This window comes from Chelmon rostratus, chromosome 9, assembly GCF_017976325.1.
Source record: "Chelmon rostratus isolate fCheRos1 chromosome 9, fCheRos1.pri, whole genome shotgun sequence".
Classification (NCBI taxonomy): Eukaryota; Metazoa; Chordata; class Actinopteri; order Chaetodontiformes; family Chaetodontidae; genus Chelmon; species Chelmon rostratus.
The window spans coordinates 28,604,173-28,619,205 of record NC_055666.1 but is presented as its reverse complement, the minus strand read 5'-3'; the positions used below and the strand labels follow the sequence as shown (position 1 = coordinate 28,619,205).

Below are 15,033 nucleotides of genomic sequence, written 5' to 3'. Positions count from 1 at the left end.
CAGACACACACACACACACACACACACACACACACACACAAACACAACCCCAAAAATAATCCAGCCACAGGAGCCAGTTTGGCCGGCGAGCCTCGACCGGGCCACACAAGCATCATTACCGCTGGCTGCTCCTCCTCGCCGCTCAGCAGCCACTTCAGACGTCACCACAAGTGGAATCTACTTAAGGCACAAAGGGAAGGTTTGTCCGGGCATGTCGGCGCTCCACTATCACACACACACACGCACAAACACACACACACACACACACACACACACTGAAAAAAAAAACACGAGACCCCTTCAAAGGCTCCCTGAGGATGGTGCAGCGCGGCGTCAGAGGCCGGTGCTCGGATCACAGCGTCCAGATAACACCAAGCAGGACGGGCCCGCAGCGCGGGGCTCGCTTTCAAAGGGCAAGTGTTGTAATTACCCGAAGGCCTGGAACGCCTCGGCGGCGGCAGCCGGGCCCAGTGATTCGCTCCAGCCAGCCGGCAGCCACGCCGCCTGGCCTGGAAGCTGCCTTCCTCTCTGCGAGCGTGGCAGCAGGTTTTTCTCAGCATCGCCCGGAGCCTGGCAGCCAGTGAGGGAACGAGGTGGCGGCGAGCGGCCCGGAGCTGGCGAGCCTCCGGGAGCCCGCTGGCAACGCCGCCGTGCCAACCTGGCTGCCGCCGCCATGCCTGCTCACTGGTTTGTGATTGGTAGTTTTGGAAGGCAGCAGAGTTCCGTTTAAGAATGGTTAATGTGCCACAATGATACGATGGAGAGGTCACACACACACACATGCACGTACACGCACACGCACACGCACACACACACACACCGAGACAGTTTTAAAAGTTCCTCCGCTCAGTGAAGGACGATGTCCCTCCGTCTGTGTCACATGAAGTTTTTTATATGACTTTGTTTTCCATGTGACGTCATGTGACACACGTGAGTGAAGCTCTACACCTGCAGACCGCAGACCTCCCTGTCTTTTAAATACTGGGTGCAGCCTGATGAGCGCGATCCAGGTAGACAAACCAACGGGGACGGCCGTGGAGCCGGCCTCACCTGGGACCGTTCCAGCGTGGAGACAGAGAGCTGCAGAGAGCGAGCCGCTCTCTGATCCCTCACTCATTAGCGAATGGAAACACAGCATCCATCAGGGGGAGAGCCGGTTAATAATCGCACTCAATCACATAATGACTGAGGCTCAGAGACGCAGACAGCCAGCCGTCATTATGGAAATGAAGCTCGTATCGAAGGAATCTCGCAGGGGGGAAATGAGCTCGACGCCCCGATAAAAGTCAGAGGAGGGGGAGAAGTTTGGAGATATTGAAGTTATGTCGAAGAGGAGGGAGAGATAACAGAGCAGGTGTACGAGGAGGTCAAACTACAGGACTCAACGCATCACAGCTGCTGCCATTAAAACGTCCACCAGTTCACTTCACACTGAATGTGACGGTAAACCAGTCTACTGCACAAAAAACCAGTTAATCCTCACCTTTTTCCAGTTTATCCACACTTAAACCAGTCCACTTCAGATTCACATCTGTACATGTTTACATCCAAACCAGTTTACAGACCAAACCACTGCACCTCAACCACTTTACACACGAACCAGTTTGGTGCACATTAAACCAGTTTACCCCACAGACAAACCAGACGTGTATGTGTGTGTGCTTGTTATATGTTTGATGTGTTTGTGTGTCTGTTTCTTAGGATCGTATGTGTGCGTGTGTTATATATGTGTGTGTGTTATATGTGTGTGTGTTTGTTATATGTGTGTGTGTTTGTTATATATGTGTGTGTTTGTTATATGTGTGTGTGTTATATATGTGTGTGTGTTATATATGTGTGCGTGTGTTATATATGTGTGTATTGTGTGTGTGTTTGTTATATATGTGTGTTTGTTATATACATATGTGTTTTTTGTTATATGTTGTGTGTGTGTGTCCTATTTTTATCCACCCTTTAGTCACTCTTCCTCTTCCTCTTCTTCACTTCTTAGTCTGAACCAGTAAAACCATTAACTCAAGATGACAGCAGACACACAGGGCAGAAACGTGTTGATTGGTGTGATGAACGACAAACCAACAGCTGCTCTTCTGTCTCTTTCACACACACGCACACGCACACACACAAACTGACAAACGCACACAGACACACACACAAACACACAGTAACTGACAAGCATGTGCACACACACACACACTCAGTGGGGACAGGTGGTTTCCATGCTGGAAACTAATGACATACATTTACTCACGTACTGACGTACTGTACTTAAGTCCTATTTGAGTTACTCGTACTGTACTTCTTTACTCACGTCCATAGTGTCATCTACTGTTACTTTATACTTTACTGAAGTACATTCCTCTGGCAGCTTTAGTTACTCTGCAGGTTAATATGTTACAGAAAACAACACATCAGTAAGAAAGATCAGAATCAAACCAGTGTTTCCAAACTGTTTCACTCCATCAGAGTCAGCATGTCGACATGTTTCACTGTCAGCAAAGTTTTACTGCATGAGGCTGACAGTACTGCTGTACTTTTACTGCATGAAGCTGATAAAACTAGTGTACTTTTACAGCTGATACTTGACGTACATTTTGCTGATGATACTTATGTTCTATTACTAAAGTACAATTTAAAATGCGAGACTTGTACTTGTGAATATTTTTATTGCTGATGGGTTAAGATGGATGGCCAGAGTTGCTGATTAGTTGTGGTTGCTAGGCGTCACTAGGTGGTTGCTATGTGGTTTCCAGGTGGTCTGGGTGGTCCTGGACACACACAGCAGCTCTCATGTACTGAACTTTTCATTCTTTTCAGCAGTAATTAAACTATGAAAGACCAGCTCTGACATCAGGACTACATACACACGTACTGAACAATTCCTCTGCAGCATCATTAACACACACACACACACACACACACACACACACACACACACACACACACACACACACACACCAGGCAGATAATTACACACTGTTGTGTTTGAATCACATGTTCACTGACGCTTCAGTTCACCTGAGAATAAATCTGCAGGTCAATCAACATCCTGCCTCGGTGCCGGTGAGCAGGGCACCGGATCCCTGAGCGGCTCCTGTGAGGTGAGTGCCGGGGCTTTGTCGCCCGTGTCTTACCTGCACATGATCTCGTGGGTGAGGAGGACGCGACACATCTCCGGGTTCTTGTCCTGACCTTCATACAGGATGGGCTGATGGGACACAAACACAGACACTTCAGTCTCAGTGGTGGCAAAGAGTGCCAGTTTACAAACCAGTTCAGTCTCCAGATAAACCAGTTTATTGCATACCTAAACCAGTTAACTTTTCAAATGACCAATTTACAACCAGTTTACCAACATATAAACCAGTGTCATGACCCTGTAGATCTGTTAATATAACAAACATATTATATACAGTCAGTGTATAAATGAACCAGTTCACTGAACTGGGACCAGTTCACTGGGACCAGTTCACTGTGTGTTATGGACCTCTGAACTCATGAGACAGCTCGTCGATTTGCAGGTGTTCCTTTTATTTTGTCCACCCCTCCCTTCACCTCAGCACCAACAACAAAGTCAAACATGGCCTCCGACTACTTCCTGCACGCGCCGACACCCTCCACCACTCCACCTCCCCTTTCAGTGGTCTCAGCCTCCTCCGGCCTTCCCAGAATTCCCTGCCAGATGGCGGGCGGCGCCCCAGGATGAAGACCCCCACCCCCCCACCCCCACAGAGCTGTCATGTCAGCGTCCGGATGACGGATGACCGCTGAGTGTGTGTGTGTGTGTGTGTGTGTGTGTGTGTGTGTGTGGTGCTTTTTGTAATACCCTGGTGGTTGTAAATGAACTCCAGTTAGAGTGTGTGTGTGTCCTCCCCCCTCCTCCCCTCTTTTCCTACGATGACCTACCACTACCTCATCCACCTTTATAGTCAAAACAGACCTCCACCCTGCACACACACACACACACACACACATACGCACACACACCCCGGGGGGACAATACTTTTAGGATAACGACCACTTCTGCATTATTGATCCTGATCCTGGCTCTGTTCCTCTGGATTAAAATGCTCCAGTTTGACCAGGAGGGATGTGGATTGCATCAGGGACACACACACACACTCACACACGCACAGACATAAACTCACATACACACATACACACACACACGTACTGGTGGTCGATATTTATACATCATCATTCCTGATGCGAGAGTCCTGTGAGTGTGTGAGTGTGTGTGTCTGTGAGTGTGTGTGTGAGTGTGTGTCTGTGAGTGTTTGAGTGTGTGTGTCTGTGAGTGTGAGTGTGTGATGGTGTGTGTGTGTGTCTGTGACTGTGTGAGTGTGTGTGTGTGTGCGTCTGTGAGTGTGTGAGTGTGTGTGTGTCTGTGAGTGTGTGTGTGTGAGTGAGTGTGTGTGTGTCTGTGAGTGTGTGAGTGTGAGTGTGTGTCTGTGAGTGTGAGTGTGAGTGTGTGTCTGTGAGTGTGTGTGTGTGTCTGTGAGTGTGTGTGTGTGTGTCTGTGAGTGTGTGAGTGTGAGTGAGTGAGTGAGTGTGTGTGTGTGTGTGTGTGTGTCTGTGAGTGTGTGAGTGTGAGTGTGTGTCTGTGAGTGTGAGTGTGTGAGTGTGAGTGTGTGTCTGTGAGTGTGAGTGTGTGTGAGTGTGAGTGTGTGTCTGTGAGTGTGTGTGAGTGTGAGTGCGAGTGTGTGTCTGTGAGTGTGAGTGTGTGTGAGTGAGTGAGTGAGTGAGTGAGTGTGAGTGAGTGAGTGTGTGTGTCTGTGAGTGTGAGTGTGTGTGAGTGTGAGTGTGAGTGTGTGAGTGTGAGTGTGTGTCTGTGAGTGTGTGTGAGTGTGAGTGTGAGTGTGTGAGTGTGAGTGTGTGTCTGTGAGTGTGAGTGCGAGTGCGAGTGTGTGTCTGTGAGTGTGAGTGTGTGTGAGTGAGTGAGTGTGTGAGTGTGAGTGAGTGAGTGTGTGTGTGTCTGTGAGTGTGAGTGTGTGTGTGTGTCCACTTTCATGGCTGTTTGTTGGTAAATGTCCACAATCTGCTGTGAGTGTGTGAGAGTGTTTGTGCTCGTCTGTCTATCTGTGTGAGGACCATCTTGAGTTTTGGACCTCGTCCACGAGGACATTTCTGAAAGTGGACATTTTTTAGAAGATGTTTCTGGAAAGTTGAAACTGATGATTTTTTGTAATGTGGAGACATTTTTAGAAAAAAGAGAAAGCGAGGACATTTTTGGAGACTGAAAAAACTTTTTTGGACCGCAAAGATATTTTCAGAAAATGAGGACGCTCGTCTTTGATGGCCTGTTTGAGGCTTCAGACTCAGACTTGAGGGGCAGTGAGGGTCCTCAGAAGTACAGCGTGTACACACACTGCTGGTTCTGATGCCGTTCTGTCCTCACCGAGTCTCTGTGTCTTTTCATGCTTTTCGTTTGCTGCTCTGAAATATTTTTGTCCGTCTTGTGAAAATCCAGAGAAGCGTCCCACAGAGACGTGACGGTCGGTGTCACACTGAGGCCTTCAGCCTCTCTGTGTGATGTAACTCGCTGTAGAAAAGTCATGGCGGCGGCCGCGGCGCTCCGGTGCAATCTGCATTAATTCCTCTTCGCTCTGACAATCCCACGGACGCGGGCCCCTAACGGGCCCTCGATGGGGTTTTATCGATCCGCAGGGACTCCAGCCGACCCGTCTGTCAGCTCTGACTGTCGGCCAATGGGGTGTCATGTAGTGGGAGGTGAAGGTGGAGACGTGTGTGCGGGGGTGTCGTGGAGGAGTAGGTGTCAGGATTATTGTCTCCAGTGTGCCGTCGCTGCGCCACATTAGGGCCTATTGATCGGTTTCCGTGGCTGACGCTTTGTCGAGAAGCCGCTTGGTGCATCGATCGTTGACATGCCGACAGGGCCGAGCCGGTGGGGGGGGGCTGATCTGACTGGAGGGGATAAGTAAGTAGGAGGCGTAGCTGGGAGGATGGGCGGAGGCTGAAACAGGAGTTTGGAGGTGATTTACTTTCAAGCTTTATTCAATGTTTATTTGTTTAATTGAATTTAAGAGCAGCTTGGGGGGGGCGGCAGGTCGTCCACCAATCACAGGGTTCATGGTTCGATCCCCGTCCCCCCCGTCCACATGCCGGAGTGCCTCTGAGGCGGTCCCGCCTGCCGGACCCCAGCTCGGGCAGGTGGAGAAGGATCAGGAAGAGAACCCTCACCAGATCATAACTACAAATCCTCAGATCCTCAGATCCTCGTGCTGGACCGGGCGGGGCCTGCCGGCGAGGTGAGAGCACCCCAACGAAGGAGATTTAATGACACGAGGCAGTAAATTAGCTCTTGTCAGGGAGGGCTGATGATTCATTTTGTTGGTCGACAACTAAATTTGTTGAAGAAAAAGATTCAAAGAAAAGAAATTCAACTGTTTATGATGTAATCTCACCGCATTTTTTCTAATTGTATAATTATGAATTAATTAATTTATGTATATTTAATAAATATCATACAAATATCTATAATATTTAAATTAAATATTCAAATTTCATTGACATGTCATGCTCAATGACAATAAAGAATCTTGAATGTTTTATGTTTGGTACTTGCAGTTTTTATATATATATATCTATATCTATATATCTATATCTATATATAACTGAATATACTGTATGTACATCTGTAAATCTACTTTGTTCTGTTCGGCTGTTGTTGTAAACTCGACAGCAGACTCAACACTAACGACATAACGACTGCTGTCAGGTGAATATTTCTGCAGCGGAGCTCTGGGTGTGAGGAACACGAGGATCTGGAGTCGAGAGAACTTCAGGAATGAAGCCGGGAGGTCGGCTGGCAGCATCGGCTGGAATTTGGAAATATTTGGGGTTTTTCTTGGCAGAGAAAACGTTCGCGGGTTCAAATCCCACACGGGGGTTCTGAGTGAGTGAAAACCGGAAAAGTGGGAGGAACGGGAGGATCTGGAGTCAGCTAAAGACCGAGCTGCACCACTGGAAAGGAAAACACATCAGCGCTGCTCGAGTTTAGGAAAGTAAGAGCGGTGTAGAAGAGGAGGAGGAGGAGGGGGAGCGGTGGACGAAGGGTTTGGGGAGATTCTTCCAGTAAAGGGGAGAGGAAGAGTCTGAGAGAATATTCCGAGGTCAGAAACAGGACTGATTCATTGAGTGTTTTATAAGAACAGGTTTCTGGACTCACGGTGGTTTGAGTGGGAGCGACGCGCTGCAGCAACCAGCTGACGCTGTAAAAACTCCTGAAACCACCAACTGCTAACGAGCTCATCAGAGAGCGTTAGCCGTGCTAGCTGCTGCGACTCTTTATGCTAAGCTAAGCTCGTCCAGGGACCAGATGCCTGAAATTCTGTGCAGGTTATGTATATATGGTGTAAGTCGACGTCTCTCACGTTCACTACATGAACACTGGTCTGAAGTCAGTGTGACACATTCTTCTTCATGGTTACCTTTATACGAATCTCACTGTCACACAAACACGAGCGGAACACTCACAGGAAACCACAGGGTGGGAGGATCTGTCGTCATGGTTTCAACCTTTACCTGAGCATCGGTGGACACTGTAATAACCTCCAGTCACCTGTTCTGAGTGTTGGCACCTGCTCACCTGTTTGGTCATGGAGTCGATCAGCCGGACGTACAGATCCTGTTCTGTCCTGATGCCTGAAACACACAAACACACACACACAGCTGAAGCAAACACAACACCACCAACATACATGCATGCATTAGACTGGCATGCTAATTTCACCCCCCCCCCCCGCCAAAGAAGTGACTCCTGATAGCGTTCTGTAGATGAATTCTCGTATTATTTATGTCCCTGTAGCGTCTTTATGCTTTCTGTTCTCTTGTCATCTCGTTGCGGCTACGCTAACCCCCCTCAGCAAAAACAAACATTAGCGCGGCTCCAGAGCTGTTTATTATTTATATGCCGGGCCGCCTTTAACCGCCGAGCAGCCCCCGCCCCGCCCCCACATCGCCCCCCGGCTGCCTCTTTCCTCAAGGATAACAAGAATCCTCATTCTCCGACAAATTAAATATCAATCAGGATTGTCTTATATTAGCTATGCATCCGAGCGTAAATGTGACACAGGCGCGACATGGGGTGGAGGAGGCAAATTGCAGGGAACACCTGTTAGCGGCGGAGTCGCTCTAATTGTATTGGATGCTGCGGGTTTGGCTTTTTTTTTCCTTCTTGTTTTTCCAGCTTCCTCTGCTTTCTAATTGACATGATTCACTCCTCGCTCTGCGGCCGAGTGCTGAGCAGTCTGCAGCCTAAATGGCGGCGATCCGTCCCGGTTGCAGATGAGGTCAATTACCTCCGTACGATGCTAATCCGACGATGCCGACTCATATTAGCGTGATTTATCCCCCTTTGGAAGAAAACGCTCTTTTACGTCCCACTTTATCTGGCGTTTCTGCAGGGGTCTGAGAGCATTACGGCCGCCCTCCTCCTGCAGCTCTGGACTCGTGCCAGCACAGAGCCGAGCTGTGTGTTTTGAATCAGCAAAAGACCCCCCCGGCCCCCTCCGATGGACAAAACAGAGTTCAGGTTTGGTTAGCTGTCAGATATTCCAGATGTCCGTGTGTGTGTGTGTGTGGCTGATAATGAAAAAGTTTTTCCAGCCTCACTTCAGCTGTAAGTCTGCTGCGGTGACCTTTAATATAAATTCCTTCTCTACAGACTCTGAACTCTAATTCATGCAGGAAAGTCCAACGCAGAGAGTTTCACCTGGGGGAGCGAGCAGCCGTTACCTGAACGTCATCAGTCAATGACCTGAACAAAGACTCACCTGGCAGACCCACAGTGCTGCCATTTAAAGCAGTGACAGTCAGGTATCACGTCAGGCTGTCAGTCGCCGTGTGTTTCCACGACAACATCAAAATACGACAAAATGCTTGGTTATATCTGAGGAATCTGCTCTAGTGAGTACATGTTGGAGGAAACATGATTGATGCTTCTGATCCAGGACGTGAGGCGTCACCAACAGAAGCCACGTGGTTCTTTATCCTGCAGGAACACCAAGCAGGAACCAATGGGATCACATCCCAGAGGTTCCTGCTTGGTGTTTTATTCCACGCTGACATGACGCTACGCCACGCTGCCGCCACAGCTACACAGACACCGAAGGAAAGTGTGCCGAGTTTAGATTCAGGAAACAAACATTAAGAGCTGCCTGAAGGAGAGCATTCAAGTGTTAATATGGTCAGACGGTGACGAGGCTCGGCTCACCGTTGCTGTAGAGGAGCTGTAGCCTGTAGTGGATCCCGTTGTTGGTCTTCTCTCCGTTGTACTCCTGTCACACAAACACACAAATCACACTTTACTCAGCGATGAAGGTGAGAGGAAACATCCTGCACGCAGCTTCAGTCCTCACAGTCAGATCTGTTCCTGTGAAAGTCAAACATGTGTACATGTACACGCAGTACTGTGAACAGCGAACACGTCTCATCCGGCACGGAGACAAAGAGAGGAAAAACGAGACGATGAGAGGGTAGAGGTTTGTTTTTCTTCATCATAAAACTAACTAAACATGGCTCTTCATCAACAGTCAAATTAAATTTTAATTTAAAATCAAAGTTATGAGACGAGTCAGAATTTAACTATTTTAATTTGAAGGAATACTTATGATACAAGTCAAATATTTGAGTAGTTTTAAAATCTAAATTATCAAAATTCGTCTTCACTTTTTATGATAAATTCTTAGCAGATTATTTTTTCTCAACGTTTTTTTCCTGTTATTTATTTATTATTCTGACTTCAGAAATCAAATTATTTGTTTACGTTCTAACCTCGACCTCAGAAGTTTGACTTGAGAAATCCTCCTTTTGACTCTTCTCGTCCGGCCTGAGCTCTTTTATCCTCAGCTTCCACAGCAGAGTCTTATTCTTTCAACCGGAACACATCCCAACATTTTAACTGTTATTATCACTGATATTGTTATCATTTATTTATTATCAAGTTTCAAATGGAAGCAGCTGGATGGTGATAACTGCCGGGTGACCTTTGACCTCTGACCCCCACGGCCGAGTCAGCCAAGTGATCCTGTGACTCGCACTTGGCAGACGTCCCTCCCTCTCTCTCCTCGCTGCGTGTGTGTGTCTCTCTACCGCTGAACCGTTGTCCTGTATCAGTCTGCGTCTCTGTGTCCCGGCGTCCACGCAGACTGACAGTTCGCCTTCACAGCGAGGACGAACAGGACGCATCGTCACCGCCACCGACAGGCCTGTGAGAGCCCCTCCCCGTCCCGCCTCTTCTTCATCTCTCTTCTGTCTCTGTTTCTCTCTTGACCCCCCCTCACCCTTCTTGATTTCTCTCCTTCTTCTTCTTCTCTCTTTCCCTTTTCAACCTTTATTCCCCTTTTATTTCAGCTCTCCTTTCAGTCTCCGTCAGTCGGCCGCTCGGTGCCAACTGTGCCTGGGAGTGTTGGCAGAGTCCCAGTGTGTGTGTGAGAGAGAGTGTGTGTGTGTGTGTGTGTGTGTGTGTGTGTGAGTGTGTGTTGGGGGTATCGAGAGACTAGAGGTCAAAGCAGAGGTGAGCGAGTGAGTGGGAGGAGTGGAGGGGAAGATTTACTGCCAGCTGGCAACTGATCAAACAACAAACACTCCCAACCTGTCTGGATATTATCATTATTATGATTATTACGATTATTATGGTTATTATTACTATTATTATTATTATTATCATCATCATCATCATCATGTTGTTATTAACTTTAGTATTATTAGTAGTCGTAGTATTTTATTTTATTTTATCCGTCTGCTGTTATTCTATATTTTTCTTATCACCACGTCTCGTGTTCAGACTCAAACAGGTTGGTCCGTCTCTCAGTACCGTCTGACTTCCTGTTTGTGGCTCTAAGCTTCAAGCCCATTGGTTCCTCCTGAATCTTTAAAAACAAATCAAACATTTTAAATGTTCAGTAATTTCCTCAAACAGCTGCTCACTGTAGCTTTCATCAGACAAACAGGAGGAAGTAGAGCGTTTGTTGGGACTATTTTCAGCGGAGGATGAATCCACATTTGGTGCTAGTGAGTGTTTGTGGCAGGAGGACGGTGTGTGTGTGTGTGTGTGTGTGACTGAGGCAGAATAAACAACAGTGTGTGTGTATGTGTTTTAAATGGTAAATGTACTGTATTTATATCGTTATACAGTATTTTGAAACGTGTTGCTGCATCAGATTCAGAATCAGCAGATATTTACAGAAATCAATGAAGCTGATGAGCTCAGACAGTAAATATTTTGACTTTGTGCTGTTTTCAGGTCAGTTTGTGTCAGAGAGGATCAGCAGGTGATCACAGTCTGTTTGATTTGTTTGCAGTGTCACACCTGTCTTGGAATCAGGGTTGTACTCTTTGCCTTTCAGGTGAGTTCACTCATTTTTCACATTGGTGGGCTGTAAGATAAAAAACAGTGTCGTCACCTTGTCTTTCTCCACAAAGTCTACGTAGGAAGTCCTCTCGATCTCGACCGGCTGACCCTGTCTGTCGTACAGCGCCAGCACGAAGTGGAAGAAGTTGGACTTCCTCAGGTTGGACGGAGGCTGCTTCTCAAAGTGAGCTCGGGCTAAACCCACGCCGCTGAAACACAGACAGAGAAAGACCATTACATCACCGCCGATGAACATGAATGAAAACAGGAAGCACTGATCGCCTGATCCTTTCAGAGCCGAGGTCACACTTTACAAAATACAAATATTTACTGCTGCAAAGCTGGAGCTCATTTTAAATTCTTTATAGACAGCACTGATGGGTATTAATATTAATTTATCCATCATAAGACAACAGTGATTGATTTGATGATTTTATATTAACAATCTGAATCTGCAGAGTAACTTCAGTTATCAATTAATTGAAATGGAGTACAAGTACCTCAAAATTGTAATTCAGTACTAGGATAAATGTATTTATTGAGTTACTTTCCACCACTGATTTTAAATTACTGTTAAAGCAAACTGAATATTTCCTGCTGCTGTTTCACATTAATAGTTCTGCTTTTATTGTGAAACAGTCACAAAATATAAGAGAGAGAAAGCAGCTAACACACACACGCACGCACACGCACACACTTCCTATTTTAAGAGCAGAAATAATAATAACAGGAAGTGAAATGTGATCAGAGGAGATTTAATAAACTGGATCTGAAACTGTGTAAAGATGAAATAACAGTCAGGAGGACAGTGACGGATGAGGAGCAGCGAGGGGAAAACTACTCAGGTGATAACAGCGACTGAAACAGGGAGGTAGCTGATTTATAGTGTGTGTGTGTGTGTGTGCGTGTGTGCGTGCGTGTGTGCGTGTGTGCGTGTGTGCGTGCGTGCGTGTGTGTGTGTGTGTGTCCTCCTCTCTGGAAGCGCGACCTTTTACATAAAAGCTAGAAAAACTGTAGAGACAGAGGCCAAAACCCAGGAGAGACGAGACCCTTCCTCCAGTCTGAGAGTCAGAGAGGAGGAGGAGGAGGAGGAGGAGGAAGGAGGCATTACCTGTCTCCAGTCATTATATATTAATATATCTATATCTGAATAATAATCATTCTTTTCTGAACGGAACACTTGAGGTCTGGAGTTTACATCCTGGTTTGGGCGAACAGGTTTTGCTGAAACCACTTCCTGCTTCAGTCCAGCTCGGGTCAGGCCGGTCAAACAGTGCAGCTTCACAGTCCTGCTGCACAAGTTTGTGACAGAAAAACTGTATTTCTGCAGGTCACCTGTGGATCTCTGCAACAAACAGACCCTGATATGTCTCCAGGTGCAGACACACCACCAGGACCTGATGGTGGACTTCAGAAACTAGAATAAAGACTCACTACTGTACTGCAGTATCTGCAGCATGAGATGTCTTCTTTGTGCTTATTTTCACACCTTCCACTGACTGAAACCAACACCTCCTCTGACACGTGCACGAGGACGTCAGGTGGAAACCTAAGAGCCAAAAATTCACCTGCAACAACAATCACCTGTGAAACATGAAGCTGATCGACCGACGGCATCTCCTGAAACCTCCCATCTTCAATATATTGACCCAAAAATTACAAAAGTGTCGACACACTGAGACACACACTCTGTTTCCGATGGATTACAAGTTCATTTTTATATAGATTATTAATAATAGATTATTAATAATAGAGTCTGACCTGCTACAGATGAAGCAGCTTTAACACATCAAGTCTGGACACGAGCATTCATTCTCATTATAATTCTATTCTGCTGACATTGACGTATATCTTATTATTTTGTTATTATGAAGACGATATCAATAAATTCTGTTGCAGCAGAATTTAAAACAGCTTTTGGATTCAGAGGAAACTCACTAAACTAAAGCTTCTTTAACTTTAACACTAAATTTATAACCTTTGGAACAAATTCACAAAGCACACTTATAATAAATGATGCTGACACTGAAGCTGAAACTTCATGTAAAGATAAAAGACAATAAATTATTGTGGAAACCTCAAGTCAAAACTAAAATATTAAGACAAAGTGTAATATTTGACCTATAAATCAACGATCACGTGTCATCACGCTTCAGATTTAATGTCGTGCTGTTGTCTCCAAACGTGCTTCAGCTTCATATAAAAAGGCTTTGAGTCCATAGAAAAACATCAGTGTGTTAATGTCAGCAGCTGATTTTAGGAAAAGTGGATAAAAATGCTTGTTGATGGTGAAATAAAATCGATGCTCCTGCAGGAGGCGACCTCTGCTCTCAGCCCGCAGAACCTCAAAGTGTCCGAGGGGGAAACGCTCAAAGCAACGGCCGAATATTTTTACATCAATCTCATTTTCCTGCTCGTTTTGTTTCCTGAAACGCTTTATGATCAATACGATCGCCCGGGCGCAGATAAATATTTATTCATGCTCAGGGTTTGTTTCTGGAAACTTGGCTGCTCTCTCTCGGTCTCCGTGTTTCCCGGCTCAGGGGTGTACTCCCCAGACGGCAGATTAATACAGCCGTGACCTTTCCGCACCCCCATTACCAATGCTTAATGCCTCATTTGTAGGCCAGTTTGTTGGAAGCTAATTCTTCCGACTCGCGGTGTTTGGCCGGCCGGCCGGCGGCGTGGAGAGCCTGCGGAGGAACGAGGAGGAGGACGGGGGCCGCTCAGGTGCGCGTCGCTCAGGTCGGAGTCTGTTTTAGAGGAGGCTCGGTGGGAATGAAGCAGCCGAGTGTCAGAAAACACGACAGTGTAAAAAGAAAAAGCAGTGAGAGGAATCAAAGCGCGGCAGACTTCAACACTTTCACTACCAGATATTTTCAATGACTTCCTGTGAGAAGAAACACCCACCAGCATCTGTTTTTATCCAGGTTGCTATTTTGATGCACGGGGCTGACAACACCACCAGCACTGGAAGAAACATCCTTTACTGGAGTCAAAGTACTCATAGCACACTGAAAATATGAGTCCAGCACTGAAAATACTACTGAAACAAGTAAAACAGCACATTATCAGTGAGTTCACGTCGTGGTCTCCAGAGAAAAAGACGAGCTGCTGAACGTAGCGCAGCATTTAGCAGCTACAGAGGGAGCTGGGGGAGACCAAAAACAGAGCTAAAAGAGGGTGAAACCGCACACACACACGTCTCGGGTCAGTGCCGTGCTGATGAAGACGAGCGGACAACAACAAACAGCGGCGACCGACGCTCTCGTGTCGCTGCAGCGGCAGCAGAGGACGTCTGTCTGCGAGTCCAGCTGCAAATATCTCATCGCCCTGGAGACGCTTTCTGCTGCATGTAGCCGGGAAGCAAAGCAGAACGATGATGTTCTCGTTCTTAATCCTGCAGACAAACGTCTGAGGAAACAACCAAACACCTTATTTATGATTATCTGCATCTCAACACACATCTCAGGTACTATTTACTGTACATCTGATGAGTATCTCATTTATTTTTGTCATTTAATGCGTCATGTCGGACGCAGAACACGCTTCAAATACATGCACAACATCTTATTTTCCTACAGTGTTTGGTGGAGTTATTTAGCTGCTCTCTATTCCACACTGTGCTGCTGTGACGCCTCAGTTTCCACGTGTGGGATCAA

At 46.7% G+C, this 15,033-nt stretch overlaps 1 protein-coding gene across 4 annotated transcripts in view; it reads right to left on the bottom strand.

Moving 5' to 3' along the window:
* Nucleotides 1-15,033, bottom strand: part of LOC121611160 (transcription factor COE3-like) — a 120,906-nt gene that overhangs the window by 93,624 nt on the left and 12,249 nt on the right. For all 4 annotated transcript variants that reach the window (XM_041943546.1, XM_041943547.1, XM_041943545.1 and 1 more), the window contains exons 2-5: nucleotides 11,424-11,580; nucleotides 9,233-9,296; nucleotides 7,607-7,662; nucleotides 3,132-3,205 (exon numbers count right to left, since the gene is read on the bottom strand). In XM_041943546.1, coding sequence (XP_041799480.1) covers nucleotides 3,132-3,205; nucleotides 7,607-7,662; nucleotides 9,233-9,296; nucleotides 11,424-11,580 — 351 coding nt within the window. The remainder of the gene's footprint in view (nucleotides 1-3,131; nucleotides 3,206-7,606; nucleotides 7,663-9,232; nucleotides 9,297-11,423; nucleotides 11,581-15,033) is intronic.